The sequence below is a fragment of the Gambusia affinis genome, linkage group LG11, assembly GCF_019740435.1.
Source record: "Gambusia affinis linkage group LG11, SWU_Gaff_1.0, whole genome shotgun sequence".
Lineage (NCBI taxonomy): Eukaryota > Metazoa > Chordata > Actinopteri > Cyprinodontiformes > Poeciliidae > Gambusia > Gambusia affinis.
The window spans coordinates 11,919,856-11,942,466 of record NC_057878.1 but is presented as its reverse complement, the minus strand read 5'-3'; the positions used below and the strand labels follow the sequence as shown (position 1 = coordinate 11,942,466).

Genomic DNA, 22,611 nt, shown 5'->3' with positions numbered 1-22,611 from the left:
GAAATGTTTTCAGAGGTACATGTAGCTTATCCATTTCTACATTCTAAGTTGTATTGAAGAACCTCGGCTTATTTATGAAACTCGTATTATAATGTTATTCCCTCATCAAAGACACGCCTGGAGTGTTTTTATGAAATTCAGTTTTACTTTGTATGTTCGCTTATTTTTTTTAAACTGGTACTTTTTTAGTAGGAAAAAAAACTACACACGAGAAGTGATATAATCTTCACTGAGGTTCATTTCATTTCCTATTGTAACTATGGATACAGATATTTGTATTAAAATTTTATACCATCGAAACTCAATATTTTTTATTTGTGAAGGTTGTGTGTCTCTGCCAATTCAATTTAATTCAAAGTCAAAAATACTTTCCTTATTGACCCTAAAGGGAAATTAAATGTTGCTGTAACTCATATAATCAAAGAATCTCCTGTAGCAGTCTGTAATACAAAAGCCTCTGACTGAAGACACTTTTTCTATGACAGTTTCATGTAGAGGAGGCTCAGACTTGTCCATAATTTTCTTGATTTTATGTAAACTCATGAACACGCAAGAAAAACGAAAAGAAGGAAGTATCGGTAATTTAGTTGAACTCCCAGTAACCTCTACCAAACTCTACATGTTTATATTTTGGACAGTAGGACGAACGTCAAGATGCAATCTTTTGACTGTTTATGATGCTGCAACAACAGAGGATTTAAAGTGTTTCTTGTGAATGTTTCCCAGGGATGTCAACAATAATGTAGGCGTCCATCTCATTAAGCTAAATGTTTAAACGAAGCTTCATCCTGATTTTTGCTCCAAAACAAACAAAAAAAACTCAAATCACGTCTTACAGTTTGAAATACATCTGACTGATGTTACAGCTCTGTTTATTGTGCATTTGGCCATATTAGCTCTATGAGTCACAATAACTTAACGCTCCATCTCTAGCACAAAAAAAAAAAAAAAAAAGGTGTAGTTTATCAGAGTAAAACTCTTCTCAAACATTTTTTTTTTTAAACCCAAGTCAAGTAAGAAAGCAAACAAACACGTTTAATGCATGAAAAATAAATAAAAAGGGCAGCTAAGTGAGAAATACTTCAGCTTTCGATATTTCCCAGACGGAGACGGAGCCTGCGTTCAGACACACAGCTGCTCAAAAAAAAAAAAAAAGGGACAGCTGTAAGCAGCAACTCAGCCGCTTAAAGCCGAGTCGTTTCCATCGCTGATCACAGTTCTTTCCGTCCAAACTCTATAAAACAACAGAATTAAAGCCTTTGTATTTTAATTAAAGTCTGTATTCACATGCTTTAAGTGCTGCAGTAGCACGTCAACATTTCATTGCTACAAATTCAAAAATGTTAAACATTAACACTGATCCAACTCTCACCGTCTCCAAACAAAGAATATTGCACTTTAACATCCTTTCACACCAGCCGCTGCAATTAGCACTCTAGACACACACGTTTATATACCCATACTGGCGTCCCTTTGCAGTCACACAGCTGTAGTTTATCCTCATACAGAAACATCAGTAAGAAAGTTCCTTAAAAAAGAAAGAAAAAAATAACACATGGGCCTAGAAATAACACTAATATCCAAAAGGAAGTATTCTACTAGTACAAATCTCGGGGGTTCTTTGCAAGTGCTATACAGCAACAACAAAAGGTGTTGGTTCTTTTTTTTGTTTTTCTTTTTCTTTTTTTTCCATGAAAATAAAATGCCAACTTGGCTACTGCTCTTCCTCGTTTTCCTGACCGGATCCTTCAGATCGATCGCCCTCCAGGCGATCTACAAGAAGAAGAAGAAGAAGAAGAAGAAGAAAAAGTTGACACAAGAGAAAGAGCGACGCTTTGTGGGTCGTTTGCGATGAGGTTTACCTGATCTGATGTGATTGAGGGACGCCAACATTCGGAGCATGAAGGAGGCCGGGACAGTGATTGTGTTTCTTGTTTCTTCCAGCATCAGCTCATTGCGGGTTATGACCTTTATATATATAAATATATATGAGTTTTATTTTCTGAAACTAGTGGCAGGAACATAGAACTTTTTAATAATATTCATAATTTTAGATTTATGTCTGTAAAGAGAGCTTTCAGGAAGTTCTTGTTGTTATTATTATTATTATGTTTCGTCTTCTGAAATTATCAGGGCATCCAGCTGGACAGTGTTCAGCCCCAGGACAGAAGTATGAACTTTTCAAATGAAAATTGGATATTAAAACAAATAGCAGATTATGCGTTTCAATCTGTCAAGAATTTATTTTTTGGTTTCCGCACTGCTTCACCTTTGGTGTCGTGTAAAGTTGTTTTAGGGCTGGACAACAAATCAGTTTTATCAGTATTTTGCCAATGATCTCCTTGGGTTTCCAAATGTTCAAAGTGATGTCAGCACGCCCAGGGCGGCCATCTTGTTTGACGAGCATGCTTAACCACTTCTATTTTTCTTTGAATTACGGTAAACTCAACAACAGAAACGGTCAAGAGTTTTTTCTTATGAAAATAGAGTCATAATATTACAGAAATGGAGTCATAGCAGTATGAGAATAAAGTTAAAATAATGCTAGAATAAAGTCTTAATGTTACTAGAAAAGGGTCGCAGTGGTCCAGACGATGACCAAGAGTAGTATGTAGAGGAAGTATTGTATGTGAATGGAAATGATTATGGGGATGTACTGCTGATCTCACATTTGTGCCTTTATGTATGGTTTCGTTTTTATGTATTTATGTCATTTTGGATGGGCTCTTATTGTTGTGTTACAGTTTTGCCCCTGCTTCCAAGATGAATTTCTCCTACGGGAGACTAATAAAATGATCTTATCTTATCTTTAATGTTAGGAGAATATCATAGTAATTTTATGACAAAGAAAACCGAGATATTTTTTTTAATCCAAACTAATTTTTAGACTTTCTTGTGGTGAAATTGCATCTTTAATCTGCTAATATTATCATTGCATTCTTGCAACTAAACAAAAAAAAAAAAAAAATTGTAAAACTCACAGAAGAATTGACTGAAATAAAATCATTTGTCATTTCTTTTTTTAGAAAATAGATCAGAAAAAGATGACTCAGCGATATTATTTTTACGCTAAATCGCCCAGCCCTAAGTCGTCGTATATCATTTGTTATACCTCCTCAGCAAGGACTCTGTTAAAAGACGCCAACTGCTCCAGTGGTGACCAAATCTTGATGTCATAGTCTATCCCCGAAGAAGCCAAAACTGGAGAAAAAAAAAAAAAAAAAAGCATAAAAATACTAAATTACACAGCTGTATTCCTTTCGTCTCGTTCTATAATCCGACCACCACCCTGACTGGACTCACTGGGGTCGTACGGGTGCGGCTGCAGGCAGTTGACCACGTGGTTGTCGGCTTCCAGCAGCATGAGGTGTTCCGCGGTGTGTCTGTCCCAAATGAAAATGTGTCCGCAGTCCGAGCCGCTCATCACAAAGTTGTTGCCCCAGAAACACGACTCTTTTATCTGGACACGAGGGCGAGAAGCACCTCAAATGTCACACAGACGACTGCTAGAGGATACCTAAACGTTACAGGTGTCTCAAGTTCTTCTGCTGTGAGAGTCATAGAAACGGATTAGCTTTCAAAAAAAACCAATAAATAACCTCGATTTTCTAAAAGCACGTACATGTGTTGATTGTCTGCGTCGAGATAAAACCAATGGATTTACCTGACTTTTCTGTTTACCAGGCGTGTTGGTCAGTTGGACCGGGCTGATGCTTACCATTGTTCTGGAGTTGCGGTGGCCCTTATAAACCATTTTCACTGAAGGTCTCCTGATATTCTGAGTTTCACTCTCCTCCATCTCTCTTCTCTCTTTCCTCCTGCGAAACAGCTCCTGGATGCGAGCTGCTGCAGAGCGCCTAGCAAAGAAAAAGCAACAAACCCACAAAATTTAAATAACTCAAAAAACATTCGCAAATTCATGCCGAGTCATGATTTGATTTACCCTAGATTTTTACATTTCATCCACTAGAGTATTGTCTAGGATGTTTTTTTTTTTGTTTTAGTAAAATCACCTGCAAGAAGCATCAAAACATGTAATTCTTTTCATGTTTTCCTCATGCACACGGATACAATAAATGCAGCCGTGGTGTTTTTAGTCACGTCGTTTGTGATCACATGCAAACACTCCATACTCAGCTCTTTTGTATTAATAGCTCGAGTCAAACCAAGTCAAAACAAAGAACGGGTTAGCTGAACACTTTGTGGTGCTTTTGGCTTTAGATGCTGTGCAGCAGATCACGCAGCTCCAGTGTTAGCTTGTTTTAGGTTTCCAGAGCGAGCGCGTTACCTGATCATCCTATCTCCTACTGCAGATCCTCTGGAATTAAATCTACATTTGTTTGAAAACAGTGAGTGTGACAGCACAAAACTTAAATCAGAAAATCTATCCTTAAAAAGTGCAAAGATGTTTTATTTATTTATAATTTTATAGATACATGTAGGGTGGAGGCTCCTATGTAGTACCTCTGCCCCTGCCCTCTGAATCTGGCTGGTGGGATGAGAATGGGATCGTCGTCGCTGTCGTCGGAGTCCTGGTTGCTAGGCGCCGGCTGACTCTGACCCTCCACGCCCTCCTCTCCGGCAGGCTCCGCCCTCCTGCAGTCGCCTGACGGGTCTTCGGAGCCCTCTGGCTGACTCCTCTCCTGCGGCGGAGACCCGGTGCATTCCCACTCGGCGGGGCCCCGAGTCGTGGAGACGCCGAGGGGGCCGACGCCGGAGTCGTCGCGCAAAGACTCTGATGTGGCTGCTGCCAAACTCTGCTGCCTAGAGGACTCACAGGGAGCTGAGGAGCACAGGAAGTCACACATGGTCCAATTTATTCTGAAGTAAAATGTATGATTAAATTTGAGGATATAGTGCCAGCTAAAAGTATTCATACCCCTCGAGCTTTTTAAGATGTCACATCCTGACCTTCAATGTATTTTACTGAATTCTGAAGCCAAGAAACTGCATAATTGTGAAGCTAAAGGAAAACAACCAGTGGTTTTTGGAGTGATGTTTCCTTCTTTAGCAATTTTCTCTTTTTTAAAAAAAAAAAAAAAAAGAAAAAAAAAAAGTGGCATCCATTTATATTTAGAGCCGCTTTTACTCTGATACGTCCAAGATAAGATCCAGTGCAACCAATTGCCATTTGTGCAATTTCCTTTGTTCTGTGAAGCCCCCAGATGTTTGTTACAGAGTAAAGAGCATCAAACAAACCGAGAAGCAAAGCAGACAAGTCAGAGAGGAAGGTGGGAGGTTCAAAGCAGAGGAGCTGTGCACTTTATGGAAAAGTTGGAAGAAGAAATCTGTTGGTGAAAGAAAAACCCAACAAAGTCTTTTGCAGTTTGTCACAAGCCATGTAGGAGACACGGCAAACATGTGAGCGAAGATGCTCTTTTAACAGAGGCCAGAATTAAAAAATCTGAGAATATACATTCCCCTAATTGGCTCTCGGCTTCCTAATTATGTACAACTCTGTGTTTGTTTCGCATTAAAATGCCAGTGAAGGCACTGAGGTTTACAGCTGTGACAAAGCTCGAGTGGCGTCAGTACTTTTCCAAGGCACTGAACACTGAAGGACGTGAATCACCCTGTTCCGACGCCGAAGTCTCCGCTGACAGAGTCTCCTGGCTGTTTGGAGCCACGACTTCAGATGTTTTGGAGACTCCGGTGCCCATTGAGCTCGACGTGGTGCTGCTCCTGTGGAGAAAGTCGAACAACGACCAACTTAAGAAGAAAACTTGTTTTACCATAAAGAAACCGACAAAAAGTGGTGAAGGATGGATTTTTGAGACCCAAAGATACATGATAACCTAAATCCTATATCCAGAAACAAGTGCCAACTCATTTAAGTAGGAATAAAGTCAAAGTGATCTAAAGAATCAAAGATGCAAAATCTTCCAGGCTAAAACTAAAAAAAATCCAGAATCAGTTTATTACTGCAAACAGAACGGGTCTAAGAGTCGCATCGGCCGATGTCCAGGAGCCATCTTTATCTCTGAAGGTTTTACTGATTTTAGCAAACAATCTGTCAAAATAATCCACAATATGTTCCTGAAAAACATTCTGGATTAAAACTACTGTGGCTTAATGTTGGGTAAATATCTGGTCCATCATTTATTCACCTACATATTTGGATTTCTTTATGGTTCATACAGGAGGCGGAAAGCTCTCTATAGACAGACAAGGCGGAAATATTTACAATCATTAAATCCAAAATCTTGGATTTAGGTCAGGAAAAAAAAGCCAAAGTACCAGTGGAGATACTAACAGATCATGGAGAAGTCTTTCGATTTGAATCGCAACACTTCCTAATGAGAAACTACAGGCCAGTGCTGTGCTGTTTTTGGCAAACGAATAAATTAAACTGAGCAAATTTTTCTATAAAAACACCATTCCTTCTTTCAATCAGTTACTTGCTTTGTCGTTTTCATTTAAAACATCGTCAGGGCATCAACTCTAATCTGATTTTAAACACAAACTCTAAAGCTTTTTCGGCACATCGTATCTGTTGGTCACTTATTTTAATCTGATATTTTATCCAAGCCATTTATCAAGTTAAAACACAGAGTGATTGCTGAGAAAAGTTGCCACAATTTAAGGTCCGGACAGAAACCGTCTCTCTGCTCGTCTCTCACCACTCGTCGGTGAAGTCCAGCTTGATGGTGCTGGTGGTGGTTCCCTCTGAGCTGTAATGCAGGCTGAGGACCGGCTCTGCTGCGCCGGGTCGGGTGGTGGACGGGGTGGGAGTTGGGGTGGTGGGGGTGCTGCTGGTTGCTGCGGTAACCGATTCCTCAGGATTTGAACCTGCAGCCTCTGCTGCTCCTGACGGCAGAAACAAGATGGAAAGCAACGGCGGTTGAACGTCTCGTGCTTGCAGAATGAGCGGGAGAGCGCTGGAAATGTGTGAAGAAAAACAATTCTGAAAGGTTTTGAGAACATGCAGCACGGGTTAACCCAGGGAAAACATAAAAAGGTTCATCAACTATTGGAGAAGAATGTTTAAGCAAATGAATTTAAGAAGAATTAATACTGAAAGACAATCTTATAGCTTACAATATACGTGCAAAGGTGAAGATTTATTACTAGATTATCTAACTCTTAAATATTCTAAATTGTTTAAAACAGACTGAGTTTGTGCAAAAACAAACTGGAAAACTAACTGTTTTTATTTATTTGACATTTCCAAACTCTATAACTCATCAAAACACGTTATTTCCAAATGTATTCAGAAAGCAGAGCCTATATAAGTGGCACTTCATTAACAGTCAGAGGGCGGCGGCAATAAAAGCAGCCAATAAAATAAAAGTCATATTCAGATGTATATTACATTCATATAAGACATTTAACAGTCACTATGCTGGAAACGATCATTTTTCATGAACTCTGCGCTTGACATCTATTTTTATTTACAGTTGGGGTTTCTGGTGACACCTAGTGGTCAACATAAGTACAGACGAGCCAGTTAAAAACATTAATTGTGTGATAGAGGGTCAAATCCTCAAATCAAAGAAAGTGTAAAATAAGGCTGTCAGTTACACTGAATCACCAGCAAACATTACTCTACTCCACCTACTGATAAATTCGCTTTTATTTATAATAGGTCTGCATCCTTAAATAAAAATATAATACAGGAAACACCTGTCAGTTGTTTAGCTCTTGGTAAGACGTAAGGTTGGAGCCCAAGTATTAACTATTAATTAATTTGTTAGGATACGCTTTCACTCATGTTGAACTGCATCTCTTGCATCTTCAACAGGTGCAAGAAAAAAAATCTGCAGTCTGCTTCAAAATCCACACATCTAATTCTAGTAATTAGAATCACCATCTCCTTTCCTGCACGTTAAAGGTTGTGTAGGTGTTGGACAAGAGGATGAATAGAGAAAGAGCTGAAACAAGACAAACAGGACAGACGCGTTCTGAGGCGGAGAGAGAGAGAGGACAGAGGAAGGATGGAGAGACGCACCCTGCTGTTCATCCAGAGTCATGGATCCCAGCTGTTTGTTTACCACAGACGAAGGGGAATCTGGAACACAAACCACACAAACTAAACACTTAGCAAGGAGTTCAAAGGTGAAGGCTCACACGCTCAAGATGCTTAAGCTTCACAAACTTCATTCGAGTTACACAGTATATCCGCAGCTACATGTAGGCGCTGTGGCAGATTTTTACAATGCACAAAGAGGGAGATGAGCAAACCTGAAAAGAAACAACAAAATCAGAGTCCACATCTGCTTACTGCACAAGTCACAAAAGTATTAATATATCCTTACATTGTTCCACATTGGAATGTCAGACTTTAATTAAGTCCTTTATTTATTTACCCCCCCAAAAAATGGAAATTATATCCAGCAAATGTTGGCGTGACGACTAGATGACAGCTGAGCAAAAGCAAAATGCAGCACCAAGCGTCCAGTAAACGTCCCAATCAGACACGAAACATTCATTTGAACTTTGACCTCAGCTGAGCTGTCAGTCCACTGGAAGACAACTCACAACACTGACATATTCAGTGATTTTATTTACATCTGAAATAATTAATCAGATTAATTGTGATTAATTGATTATTGAAATAATCGTCAACTAATTTAGTAATTGATTAATAGCTAGATCCCCCCCCAAAAAAAGAGCACACTCAAAATGCGTAATTATGCCAAAACTGCATAAAAAATATAAACACTTTGGATTTATGATAAACGAAAACCATTCCCTAAAAACATATTCTGCCTAAAACTCATCAAACGGCATTCACTTTTTGATTCATTCGATAAAAACTCTTAAAAAAATATTTTGCTGTCCCGTTATTAATCAATTAATCCAACAAATGATCACCAGATCAGCCCTGCACTGTGTGGATTTTAAGTCCAGCAGCAAGAACTGACGTCAACTTTAACATGTTGATGTCAAGCATTTTTTTCAGCTACAGATGCTACAATTGACCAAGTGTACACTAGAGAAATGCTATCTTATTGCATTTTAGGCATTTTTATTATTTTAAAAAGTAACTGAATTATTTATCTGTACTTTTGATGCATTTATAATATTGTAGGAAATAAGTTTGAGTGGGAAAATGAAAAATCTACAAAATGTTCCCTCGTTTCAATTAATCAATTAAACGTCAGAATGATAATGAGTTGTAGTCCAAATTTCCTTCAACAAATCTGGTGCTTGAAGTTTCATGTTTGACAGGGACTTTAGTTTAGTTCTTAAAGTTGAAGTGATCAAACCACAGGAAGGAAGCCAGTCGCAACCAATCTTTAACGCGTCTTCATCATCAACCAGGGAAACAACCGCTTGAACCAAACCAATCAGAGAATCACAACCGCTGGTGCCACTCCAAACAGAGAGTCTGCAGATGAAAACCCAAAGCAACGAGGAAAGGAAGGGAGTGAGAGCGTTAGTGAGTGAGGGGAGCGGAGAAGCTGCTGGCGGTTATGGGTTTGTGAAACGGACGGTGCGTTAGACGGGGGGTAGTGCTGGGTTCTAGCAAGACCAGGATTTTCTGGAGCCAAAGTGAGTCTGCAAACAAACATGTCTGCCACGGTTACATGAAGAAGCTCAGACACAGAACTTGACAGGCGTTGCTGCAGGTTTGGAGGGAGGGGGTAACCTGTATGGGGTTGCTTCGGAGCAGCAGAGGCGGCGGCGGCAGCGGCGGAGGTGGCCCTTCGCTCAGAGGCTGCGGAGGAAGTGGAAGCGGTCGCTCGCTGACCCAGTCCCGGGGGGTCGGCCAGCCGAAGCAACCTCTGCAAACGCCTACACACTAAACTTATGGGCAGCCGATGAGGACCGTACTCTGACGGAGAGGCAGAGGAGAGACAGGGACAGTGGATGAGCCATTAGGAGGACAGAGAGGGGAGGAGGAGGACAGAGAGAGGGGGGGGAGAAGGAGGAGGAGGAGGAGGCAAAGAGCAGAGGGACAAAGAGAGGGACAACAGGATGCTGAAGGAGAAGAAGGTGAAGCTGCTGCTGCTTCTCGAGTGGAGTGGCTCCAAAGCAGACGCTCAAACACACTCACAGATCCATTATCGCACATACTGCACTGCAGAAGCACTCACACTCCTTTAAACCATTTCAGTTTGTTACATAACCACAAACTATGATGCATTTTTCTGGGATTTAACTGGCAGGAGAACGGTTCATTAATTAAATTGCAAAAAAAAAGTCTGTGTAAGTGTGGTGGGCATCTTACTCAGCTCTCCCGAATCAACGTTTTGCAGAAAGTCGTCTCACTACACAGGCAGGGACATGTCTCTACCATTAATCCCCCCCCAGCTCTTAACTGTTAAATAGTTCAAACTTAGTCAGACTGGACAGATTTGGCTACGGATTCTCAACTAGATGTAGGTCTGGACTTTGAATGGACCAGTTGGACACAGGACTGGGTTTGGTCTAACCCAGAGGTCTCAGAACGCTGTGTTGAAGCACAGACTGCTACAGGAGACAAGCCTAAGGCCCTGATCTAAACCATTCAGGTCCCATCAGCTCTGAAGAGCGTTTCTTTATCTGCTGAAAAGGAGCATCACCGTATTCATAGTGGAGGTGGTGTAATTCCATCAAACGTAAGTACCGTAGATTTTCACTTGTTTCCCAAAATGTTCAGCTTTGGTCTCATGTAACTAGAGCAGTTTCTTGTTGACATTTGGTACAGCTGTCCTATAAAGATCTCTGCAATTTCCTCAGAGTTAAAGTGAGAGTTCTCTGATTAATACAGCACACCTCAACACAACTGAATTAATGCAATGCTAGGGAAAGTATGTGTATTTTTTACTCGCATTTCACAACTATGAACTAGTTAATTCATATGCATTGTCCCCTTTATAAAATAGATAATAATTCATGACAAATGCAGGACTTTGGTTTGTTTATTTAGATAAACAAACTAATATATCAGTAATATTTTCGATCTATGTTTCTTGTTAGGTTGTGCTTTTTTCCCCCCTTTTATTGCCACACATTAGATTCACAAAAATATTCCCAGTAGAGCTTTTTATTGAAGATCGAAAGTTGTTCGTTGTGGATGTAACAAACTGTGAAACATTTCAGAGGGTGTGAATATTTCTGTGAGGGACTGTAAACAGCGGGCCAAGTTAGCCCTGAGTATGCCTTCACACTGAACTGAAGTGACGCCAGTCAAAGTATAACTAAACTCTCACCCGATAGCGCAGGCTCAGAGGTGGGCGTGGCTGTGGCTGTGGGCGTCCCGGTCGTGTCCCCCTGACTCCTTTGCTCCGAGTCAGGGGAGGAGGTAAGAGGAGAAGAAGAAGAAGCGGCCGAGCTCTCTACCAAAGACGAGCCGGAAGTGGGAGGCGCAGTGACTGTTGATGACGACCCTGAGGAGGAAGAGGAAGTGGATTTGGACATCGGGGCTTCGGAAGTGGCTGCAGGACTGGAAGGGACCTCCAGGGAGTCTGTCTCCACGGGCCTGTCGGGGCCCCCGGACTCCTGGGTGGAGTCTGCACCCGAGGCGGCAGGAGTGTTTGCCGAGCCCTCGGGCCGGACAGCAGTTCCTAGAAATGCGGCAATCAATTGATATAAATTGATTGCCTCCTCAGATTAATAATTGAGAACAACTTATTAATACTTACTGAATAAAAGACTAAGCTTCAGACTGAAATGCGTCACAATTTTACAATTTTGCTTTAAATATGACTGCATATAATCAAGTTTTTGGCATGTTTTTTTTTTTTTTTTTTTTATATATGGTACAACACACTTAAACTAAGGAGGAATTAAAAAGCGAGACCTCACCTCTGGGCCGAGCCGGAGGTCGGCTTCCTCTGCTGCTCTGAGCTTCGCTGGCCTCTTCAAACCACCGGGACAACATGTCCGACATTCTCTGCATCAGGGACACATTCGGACTGTGCTCCCCTAAAGCGTGAGAGGAGGGGAAACGTTTCAAAATGACATTTGATTCTGCTCCGAAAATATAGGCACATCCCAGAAAACGGTTTTCAGACGGGAAAAGCATTTCTCCAACGGTTGGATTGAGGACCAATAGCATCCCAACATCTGGGGCCCCGATTTACCACTACGCCACGCTCTGCCCCAGCCCAGTTCATGCCAGTCCTGACCTTGACAACATTGTGTTTGACTGTCCACAGTGAAGCAAGTTTCATGTTGCTGTGCAATGAGAAGGTAATACCTTTTTCAAAACCGACATTAGCAGCTTTTTCTTTACAAATGTGCGCAAAACTTTTCTGATATTGTGCTAATGTTGGGGGAAACCCCCCCCACAATTTTGCAATAACAATGTTTCCATTTAATAAGAAATGCAATTAGCGTAATTAAGTGTGTTCACGGGGTGAGTCATCATGGACGGATGGAAATACTTCCATGATATATATTCATATCTCAGCCACAACAACAGAGAAAATCAGAAATCAGAGGAGAAGTCGGTGTTTTATTCAGTTACTGAGGCAATACTTGAGAGAGGCCTCTTAAAATATGCAGCGTTTTGGGGAACTCGTAGTTTGCGATTTCACAGAAGAGCTATGGAGTGATGACAAAAACCAAACCCGATTTATACCAGAAGATTGTTGGTGACAAAAAGCAGATGATAAAGATGCAACGAGCTAAGTGACTCTTCCATGATTTAATAAATTCAAGGTACTGAGATAAAAACTATTATATTTCTGACAAAAAAAACAACAGGATTTTGTTGCCCTGGTTGCTAAAGCACGCTATTCATGCACAACAGCAAATCATTGTATGGGTTCATGTTATTTGTACCACATCTTGATGGAAAGCTACACTGGTTGCTCAACTTGTTTGATTATCGTGCTGAATTATTTTATCATGTAAAGTGTTATAATTGCACACTTATGATTTAAGATGCTATGTTATGAATGTCATTAAGTGTGCATAACTGTTGTTTTGCAACGTGAACCCCAGGAAGAGTAGCCATTGTTAAGGTAATAGCTAATGAGGATCCTAATGAACAATCTTCTGTGTTTATTGGGGATTGTTGCTCCAGACTTGGAAGATGAAAGTGTGACGAAGCGTGAATGAAAACATTTGGGCAGGCTTGGTGCTCTCTCCTGGAATGTGTGAGGTCTGCTTTAAACAAGGAGCAGAACATTCTGTGATCTTACCATCTCTTTCTCTTTCGCTCTCAGGACGGGCTCGGGGTCCCGTGTCGGACCAGTCCCCCCGCAGCCGGAGCCGCTTCACCGGAGGCTGCCTTAGCTGTGGAAACACGCACGCAGTCAAAGATTAGCGGTTTGTTAGTCAAAGCACAGTCAAAAATAACTCTGCTGCCAAAGCAAAACACTGCCCGTCTCTGTCGGCGTCCTCTCCCACCCCCCTGGCAGCACAACTTAGGCTGCCCCCTTTTTTTCCAGTCCCTCGGATGCTTTGCGGTGCAACCGACCGAGAGCCAGAAATAGAAAATCAAGGTCTTAGTGGAGGGACTTTCAACTGCTTCGCACAGGAAATGTCATCAGGGTCTGGACAGGTGGTGAGAAGCAGCGCAGACGGGACGAGACAGGAGGAGGAGATAAGAAAGAAAAAGACCAGGAACTAAATGAGGCCAGAGGTGGAGGAGAAAGACAGATAAGAGAGGTGCCTGTGCCCCCCCCCTGTCCCCAGCACTCTACCCCTCAGCTCAGACTATTTCAGTGGGTTGAGGAACGCCGTCTGCGTCTGTCGCTGTATTTGGAAAGGAATGTGTGAGTGTGTGCACCTCGACACAGCTGAAACCCAGGCACCATGATCTGGCACATTTAAACGAACAACCGCAGCACAGACTTCCTCACCGGTTGTCACAGTTTCATACTAACATTACACAGTAAGAGGGGGAAAGTGAAGAAATTATCCTTGGTGCCCTTCCAATTCTTCACTGCAGCTCAAAAGATGCGACTCTTTTTCCAATCAATAAACCCTCCATACCTGAGCACTAACAGGAGGGAGCAACACTCTTCGGTGAGGAAGTTGCTAACAGGGAAAGAAGATTCAAAGTTGCTAATAGCCGTTTAAAAATGGAGAGAGGAAGCACAGAAGCTATTTTAAAAAGTGAAACTATTTTCTGCAGGTTGAGACAAGTTCGTTCAAGCTGTGAGAGCGAGCCAGATTTTCAGGAGTTAAGTCTGAATAAGTTCCAGCAAGAATGACGCTTTTGTTTCGTCTGAACGGAGTCTGTAAGGGAAAGTGCTACATTTTAAAATGTTGGCAGCCTTTAATCAAACTGCTGTTTTGATTAAACTCTTGAACTCTTCTCTCAAACAAACCGTCTGACCTCTTCCCCTGAAAAATATGAACAATTATGTTCTACGTGATGAAATCTGAGGAATCTGAATGGCATAAAAGACAGTTTTACAGTAACCAAAGACTAGAAACTGACGATGAAACATTGATGACATAACTTGAATAAAGTATGCATACTTGCTCTTCACAACATTTCATGACAAACATTTTCAGTCCACTTGGATTTTTGTTGTGTAAGCCTGATTGACGGATAAACAGATGGACGAAAGGGCAGACAGACGGGCAGACATTGTATTCCCTAATCAATCATTTAAACATGTAGTTTAAATGATTGATTAGGGAAAATGATCTGGAATTTTGAATATTTTTTTCCACACTTTGTTTTCATTTTCAATACTTATACAGAACTTGAAAATACCTAAACTCCATGCTTTTCCAGACTGTGTAGGAACCATGGAGAATCGTTCTGTAAAGCCACAACAGAAAAAGCTTTCCTGACAGAAACAGATGATGCATCAAAAAAAAGAAAAAAAAGTAAAATCTCCCTGTGAGAAATTAACACTACATTCAGATGCTGCTGCGTAAAAGAAGACCACAAAATGTTCCTAGCATGACCAATGCTTCTAACAGTGTTGAAAAGTGACAAAGGAATCAGGAAAAAGAAAAAAAGGCTTCAAAGCGTCACAGTGTGACCTCACCTCCTCCCTCCTCTCCTCCGACGGGCCCTTGAGCTCCCGGGCCTGGTCATCTTTGGGGTTGAAAAGGTAGATGTAATCCGAGGAGTAGCTGACTAGCACCTCTTGACCGTCCCCGCTGTAGCAGAGAGACGTCACCCTGCACGACTTGTTGGACAGGTGGGAAGGTACGAACCGCACACACATGCCCGTCGTTCCCCGGCCCATGTAGTTACCTGAGAAAGAAAGGAAGACGTAATGAAGACGTGACTATCCGTTTAATTAGTCCAAGTCATCAGATGTGAAATGGGTGCTTAGAGTTCGATTGCTTTCCCCACATATATTACACAACAAGCATAACTTATAATGTAGAGACAGACTGAATTGTTCTGAAAACCATAGAAGAGCTGCTCTGTCACTTAAAATCCAAATAAGCTGCAATTTGCTACACACCAATACATTCGTACATCTTTGAAAAGCAGAAGTGGAGCATACTGCACAACCAATGAGGATGCAGTAAGTGGTTTATGTATGGCAAGTCAAAAACAAAAAACTCATCTTTTCCAGCAGCCATTGTATAGCGCACACAGCAGTAAAGTCATCTGATGTAATATGCTGGTGCTCCAGCATATTACACCCTGCTGGTGCAGGGTTGCCAGGTGACAAGCTGGGCCTTGCTGGGGTTGCTAGGTAATCGTAAAATCTGACTTAATCTTTTTTATTTATTTATTTTTTTTAATAGCTAATTTTCCAGAGACCATGAAACATTAACTTGGTGCCACAAAATGGCTGAGTGTTTTTTTTTAAGCCCTTGGGCTGTGTTCAGAAACAGCAGAGACCCAAATGGAAGCACAAAATGTGAACTTTGCATAATATGGTCCCTTTAAATCTTACTGAAATCAACATAAATACAAAGAATCGAAACAGGGGCAGTTTACCTGTGGCTCTGGTTCCTAGCATGCGTCTGTCATAGATTCGCACTGAGCTGTCTGAGCAGCCCACAGCCAGATAGTATGGCACCAGAGGTGAGATGGATATGGAGGTCGCCGCTCTTCGGCAGTTAATCAGAATGTCCTGGGATCATAGCAAAAATGCCACAAGGTGAAGCTCAGAACGACATAAACCAGTAATCTGTTCAATAAAGCTTAAAATAATTTAAAAAACGGAGTATTAAAAATATAAATAAACGTAGGCTACAGAGTCTCACTCCCTGCAGAGCCTGCTGCAGGCGGAAAGTAACACTGGTTTGCAGGTACAGAAGAAATATAAGCCTGAACTTAAATGCATTCTGTCAAGTTTTTGTAAGAAAAAAATAGCATAGAAGGCCAACTTGTGATGATTTTTTTCAGCTGATGTGTTTAAGCTGGAACAAGATTTTATAAAACCGGAAGAGCAATAATGACGCCACAAATGCACATTTCTAAAAGTTAAGAAGTTAGACTAATTCACTTTCTTATAACTAAAGCAAAGAAATACGTGGATAAGGGTAGTTTTTTTGGGGTAAAGCTGCACAACATATCAAAGTAGAGCATCAATGTTTGCAAGATGTTTGTTATAAAGGACTGCTTAGAGTGCAGTAATTGTTTGTAGATATCTTAAAGAGAGCAGGAGAAAAGTAAACATGCTTGGAGACTAAATTGCGAATGCTACAATGAAATAATCAGTATGCTAATTTGTGCAAAGCATCACGATACATACATTTTTCAAAGTATGAAAGGGTTCATTTTCCAGACTTTTAATCTCCAATGTACGAGAAAAACTCTGCTTTCAGAACCAAACCGTCTCCAGACTGGAATAAATCTCAAAATCTAAAGTATCTAAAAAATATTAAGGTTGGTAAATGTGATCTTTTTTTTTTTCGGACTTGTTTTTCTGGTAATACAGAACAAAATAAATGACATCTTTTGAAAGAATGGACGTCCCTACGCTAGTCGAGCTAATCGAGCTAACGTGATGTTTGGTTGTTTTTCCTCCTTCAGATCACTGACGGATCTCCTCTCATAAGGAACAGCACCAGGGTCAAGCAAGGCAACGACGATGCCACCTGGTAAAACTATTCAAGTAGTTTTAACGTCATGGGTTCTAATCTGAAGAATGAAACATGAGACAGCACCCACGCAAAGGCTTTCTGCATCGCAGGCAGCCTGGACTGAAGTCAAGAAAACAGTTTGCCGAAGTACTTCAGAAAGAAGCAACAGCGCCACAAGGTTGACCTTCAACACTATGAGGATTTAGTAAACGCTCAATTATTTCTGTAACTTCCTACTGATATTACTAGAATTAAAAAGAGCCCAGTTGTCAGCATACATCCTTGCAGTCTTCTTTAGTGCAGCTGGTTTTTGTGCGAAGGTCAAACCACCGCACCGTGCCGTCCTCCCCACACGACAGGAAAGTGTAGGGATCATTTGGTACAGTCATAATCTGAGCGGAATAAAATAAACACGGTCAGAGAAGAGGTCATTAAGTAAACGTATCATTTTATTGGGGGAGCAGCATCGCCGTTCAGCACCTCGTAAGCTGTGCCGTAGTGGCAGGTGAACTGACACTGCCGGTTGTACTCGGGACTCTTCTCGGTGTGGGTGTAGAAGATGACGCCGTCTCCGGAGCAGGAGACGATTTCCTGATCGTTTGTGTGAGGCATGAACTTCGCACTGAAGATGTTCGCTCGATGGCCAGAGCGGATCGACTTCTTCACCTGAAGACGGGAAAACAAAAGTGGACATTTGGGGTTAATTTGTGGTACCTAAAGCTCCTGTCCAGCTTAAACTTCAATTTTATTTTTTAGATGTACTTTTTAGATACAATATTTTAGATGTACTTAATTGTTTCTAAATATTATTTTAGCAATGTTTAACCGTCTGCATATTGCAGCCTTTTTACAAAAAGAGAAATAAGCAGTAGGTGATGTTTACATATGCTGTATAAAAACTTTTTCTTATTGTCAGAGTAAACGTTGTCTACTTCAGGGCATTTTGCTAAATAAAATGGAATCATCTAAACTTTTCTCAAATCCAGAATCTTATATCCTTTTCTTTAGCCCAGTCACGTTCAACAAATTTGAATATTCACTCCAACGAGGCTCGTTTGTCAGATTAAAAGTGCATTTAAAAAAATAACCTTTAAACAGGTGTTAAACACGCTTTTCCACAAACCCATATTTCTGTATTAAAAATATTTTTTATTGGCCTAATATAATATCCTAATCTTAAATGTCATGTTTTCATTTGCTGAAGGAGGAAGATCATGATGATTAGCAGAAATAATGATGCCAGGGTTACAGCTCGCCTCAGCACCAAACGTAAACCATTGAAACGATAAGGTGAAATATACCAGAAAATCTAACGGTTTTGTTTGTTCCTTCAGTGCCACGTCATATTTTCTAATTTAAATATGTCTTATATTCCTGTTGCAATAACCTGCATCTTATGAACTCCGACAGCAAAGTAAGTAAGTCGTGTGAAAAGTAGGGAGACGTAGAGCTCCCTTTCTGAGGTTCAATTTATCTCCGACTGTTTCTGTCGTAGTGCTAAACGTCACAGGTTACCACCAACCTTCTTGTTGTACGGGTTAGTGATGACCAGAAAGGTGTCGTCTGACCCAGACAGGATGTATTCGCCTGTGTCGTTCCAGGATATTGTGTTGACCTGAGAGGAGATGAAGGAATAAAGTGTTTACAGGGCTGACAGAAAACTAATGTGGAAACTTCATGCCTGCATTCTGGCAAAAGGAGACAATACTAAAAACTGTAGACATCTACTAATAACTTTTCTTTATCATCTTAAAGTTCTTTTTACTTGTGTTTCTCTCTTTTATTTTGGATTCTTACTCTTCGCATTGTTGTTTGAACCAAATAATCATCCATATACTTGTGTGGACAGCCACAAATATCAAATTTTACAAGACTGGTTTGAATTGAGTTAGTATAAATATCCACATGTGTGTTTAAATAAAAACATAACATGCAAAGAAACACAGTAGCTTCTCAAATGTGACAATTAATTAAATGTTTCTGTATCACAACTGACCAGAAAAAGAATAAAATTTTACCATTTAAGATGTCTACTGATTTTGCAGACTAGGCAAACAGATTTCAACTGGATTTTTTTTTTTGTAAAATGTGGAAGAAAACACTTGTCTTAAAATAAGTTAATTATTTCCTGTTATCTGTATGAAAATCACAAGAACAACCGTATAAATGATGACACAGCCAAAAATGTTTACACTCCCTTTAGTCCACTTTATTAATCCAAAAGAAGATTTATTTTAAACTAACAAAAGATCATTTTAAACCAAACAGGACAACAACAAAAAATCTGCCTTTTTAAATAAAAGAAAGATGAAGTTCTAAATCCAATTCAGCTTCTAAATCTTCACTCAAATCCTAGATTTATATTTGTGTTTTGCTCATATTTAGCTGAACGTCAGTAAATAATTGAACAGCATTTACTCCCAGGTTCTACGTTCCCAGCAGCAGAAACAGAACAAAGCCTCAGAGCTGCTTGTTTTCTGTTTGTCTGCGGATCAATATTTCATTACGACCTGCAGCCTCGTTCAGCGCTCCGTCGTGACAGAGCGGCTCGCTGCAATCAGTGAGATCACTCTGGGCTCAGAGCTGCACTGCCAAACAAACCCACACCTCTGCAACAGCCGACGCTTCAAACCCACTAATGAATACAGATGAGCCGATTCCGGTGGGAAAAAAATCACGGGTTTCGTTTATGATGATGGGTTTTGTTTTAATTATTATTTAAAAACACGGCATTGACTATTTCTTATTGCCCGAGCGTTCACTGGGAATCTCCCGTAAATCGGTTTCTGTCGCCGATGATGAATTAAAATGACTTTCGATGTTTTCCTTCTGTTTTGTTGTGTTTGAGCATCTTAAATCATCATCTGGTTTCCTGTTTTCCAGTCCACAAATAATAACATAAAATAAAAATCCACCTCAAAGTGGAGGAGGAGCTGGTTTTAGCGGAAAAACCTGTTTTTCATTAAAACCCTTAATGAAACCTATTTTAACACGCATCCTTTCTTTCTCCGTGTGGAACTTGAATTGTTTAATTTCTCCCATCAATTTCAAACACGGTGAGGACAAACACTGACTTCTTATTTTATCTGCAAATAAAATAAGAACTAAAACATAAGGCACTGCTCTTAGTAAAATGAGAAGAAAATCGGATAATGAAGCAACTCCTGCTAAAAAGGCTCACTGGAAGACAGGGCAGTTTATGGAAGTATTTTTCCCTTACCAGTAATTAAAGCAGCTACCAAATTCAGAGCAAATATTCATCTCATCCAATAGCTTCTGCTTATAGCAAAGCTGCATAAACAAACAATCATTTAAAAAAAATAAAAATTCCTAACTAAGTTTTCTGTTCTGCGCTACATTTAAATTAATATTCCTGTTTCCTAGAAGAAAAAAAAAGAAGAAAAAACCCCTCAAATCTAAACGAGGGAAAAACCCAAAGCACAAATGCTTTATTTGGTCCTATTACTGAATGCATATCGTCTTGCTCAGCATATGTTCTGACTCAACACATTTAAAGGAACAGCAACACCGCAGATTGTGACCGCCGACACTCCTGTATTTAGACAGAATGGATTTATTAAATATAAAGGCTGCACAAATAGTAATATCAGAAAACATGAGTGCTTCCATGACTTCAACGTTCAGTAATCCTGGGTGTTTTAGACTGTGTGATAAATGACCAAACAAGAAGCAGATGGGGCGGTCAAAATATTAAAGACTTGTGCATTTAATCAAATGGATTAACTGGAACCATTAATCCATCTGATTAAATGTTTACAGTTGATCAAAAATAGAAACCTCTTTACATAGAAATGTATTAATTAACCTTCAAGCTGTATAAAAATGCTTTAATTATATTTTTAAATGCATTTTCCTGAATATTTTTTTTATTAAACAATCCTCTAAAAATGCCGCATGTCGTACTGGAAGGTGAAACTCCCCTTCAGTCTAAACTCTGCTAGCAGTTTTCCTTCTATAATCCTCCAAAATGTGACCAGCTACAGTGTCCCTGCAGAAGACAACCATCCCCACAGCATGATGCTGCCACCACCATGTTTGTAATATAGTCTTAATTCCCACCAGGTACAGTTCTTTGCATACAAGCCAAAGGTTTCCTGTACAACCAAAGAGCCATTTCTGCCCTCAGTCCAGCTAAATAAAAAAAAAAAAAAAAATTGAGTCATGAACGTTGCATAATCTTTTGTGAAAAGACAATCTGACATTTAGAAGTGAATCTCTACAATAGGAAATTTGCGGTTGTTTTTAAAGGATCATCGTTCTGTTATCAAGTTTCAAAACAAAGAAAAAAACATAAATCACTTACAAAAAGCACTTAGTATTGATGAGAACAAATATTACTAATATTTGTGTCTTTCTGGTGTGGAAATTTAATGCAGGATTTATTCCAAACAAAAAACCTCTAATAAAAACTGCTCAAATTTGCATTCGTCATATTTATATTTTTATATATATATATATAAATAATTTAGATTTTTCTGCACCGTTTCAGGCAAACTAAGAGGGATGAATGCAAATGCACACCACAGCTTTTAGATTTCTTTTCAAAAACAAAATCATTCTTCATTCAGCATTTTGTGGTTAGACTATCAACTATTAAATCCAATAAAATTTGAGATGCAATGTGGAAAATGTCAAGGAATATGCCAACTGTTAAGACAACATATATAACCTGACAATGCAAAGAACAAACAAACAAACAAAAGAAAAAAAAAAAAACCTGCTAAAGGTTGAAAAAAAGAAAATGAAAAATAAAATTTAAAAAAAGGTAGGCAGCTCTCTGAGGTCGTGCGAGTGTTGCTGCGGTGTTTTGGTCGGACTGACGTCCTGCCTGAAAGCGTCACGGGATGCTGTGCGACTGATCTGTCAGCTTCAGGTTTCCTGAAGGCATCAAACACCTGACCTGCAGCCAGAGCTCCGCTCGAGTTCACATACCGACCAGGGGGGAGGGGGGGTGGACAACATACTATGCGGTTTTCTTCCAGACAAAATAAACTCATAAAAACGGGACAAAGACATACATTTTTTAAAAAAGGGGCTCAGAAATGCAGAACACTTACACAACCATCGTGGACGTTGAGTGTCGCTTCTAGTTTCAGCCTCTGGACAAATTCTCTTCTACCTGCAGAAAAGACCAAAACGCTTTTAAACCTGCCGACGTTCATTTGAGGTCGGTACTGAGAGCTGGAACACTTTGACACATTTAATATTTGTAATAAATTCGTGTAGAGTGCACTGTGTTATTCTCGTTTGCAGAAATACTGCTGCTGCAGAACGAGAGCAAGGAAGCAGAAAGAGGACGGTGTGTTGCGTTTAAAGGCCGAGTTCTGTCAGGATCTGAAGACGCCGCCGCGTTCCTGAGATCAGTCCGGGGATGTCGGCTTTGTACTTTGAGTTTAAGCTGTGAAAATTCTGCGGCTGCTGTTTGCTCAGACGGAAAACCGGACCCGCATCGACGGGTTTAAAATTCAGGGCATGTGAAGGTGCCGAAAACGTTGCCATGTTGGAGACGCCAGGATGTCCAACGGCATTTATTATAATCAATACTGACAAATTCTGAAATTCACACAAAAATATGCAATAATAATAATTTAGGATTGTACTCTGGGTCACATGTTAGTTGAGAGCAAAAACTAAAGTATTGTTCTAAATACTTATAGTTCATCTAATTGCAAAGAATTATTATGGTCAATAATTTTCCTC

At 40.2% G+C, this 22,611-nt stretch overlaps 1 protein-coding gene across 4 annotated transcripts in view; it reads right to left on the bottom strand.

Moving 5' to 3' along the window:
* Positions 1 to 1,675: 1,675 nt before the first annotated feature.
* Positions 1,676 to 22,611, bottom strand: part of dcaf6 (ddb1 and cul4 associated factor 6) — a 24,750-nt gene continuing 3,814 nt past the window's right edge. Inside the window, exons 2-21 of one of the 4 annotated variants that reach the window (XM_044130897.1) lie at positions 21,969 to 22,030; positions 18,413 to 18,505; positions 17,371 to 17,556; positions 17,169 to 17,282; positions 15,800 to 15,935; positions 14,886 to 15,097; positions 13,077 to 13,170; positions 11,734 to 11,853; positions 11,139 to 11,492; positions 9,593 to 9,778; positions 7,949 to 8,008; positions 6,621 to 6,807; positions 5,573 to 5,682; positions 4,465 to 4,783; positions 4,289 to 4,330; positions 3,719 to 3,857; positions 3,304 to 3,460; positions 3,113 to 3,201; positions 1,863 to 1,968; positions 1,676 to 1,773 (exon numbers count right to left, since the gene is read on the bottom strand). In XM_044130897.1, the coding sequence (XP_043986832.1) occupies positions 1,715 to 1,773; positions 1,863 to 1,968; positions 3,113 to 3,201; positions 3,304 to 3,460; positions 3,719 to 3,857; positions 4,289 to 4,330; positions 4,465 to 4,783; positions 5,573 to 5,682; positions 6,621 to 6,807; positions 7,949 to 8,008; positions 9,593 to 9,778; positions 11,139 to 11,492; positions 11,734 to 11,853; positions 13,077 to 13,170; positions 14,886 to 15,097; positions 15,800 to 15,935; positions 17,169 to 17,282; positions 17,371 to 17,556; positions 18,413 to 18,505; positions 21,969 to 22,030 (2,825 nt within the window). In that variant the 3' untranslated portion in view covers positions 1,676 to 1,714. The remainder of the gene's footprint in view (positions 1,774 to 1,862; positions 1,969 to 3,112; positions 3,202 to 3,303; positions 3,461 to 3,718; positions 3,858 to 4,288; positions 4,331 to 4,464; positions 4,784 to 5,572; positions 5,683 to 6,620; positions 6,808 to 7,948; positions 8,009 to 9,592; positions 9,779 to 11,138; positions 11,493 to 11,733; positions 11,854 to 13,076; positions 13,171 to 14,885; positions 15,098 to 15,799; positions 15,936 to 17,168; positions 17,283 to 17,370; positions 17,557 to 18,412; positions 18,506 to 21,968; positions 22,031 to 22,611) is intronic. The other 3 variants (XM_044130898.1, XM_044130899.1, XM_044130901.1) reach the window with 3 other exon arrangements.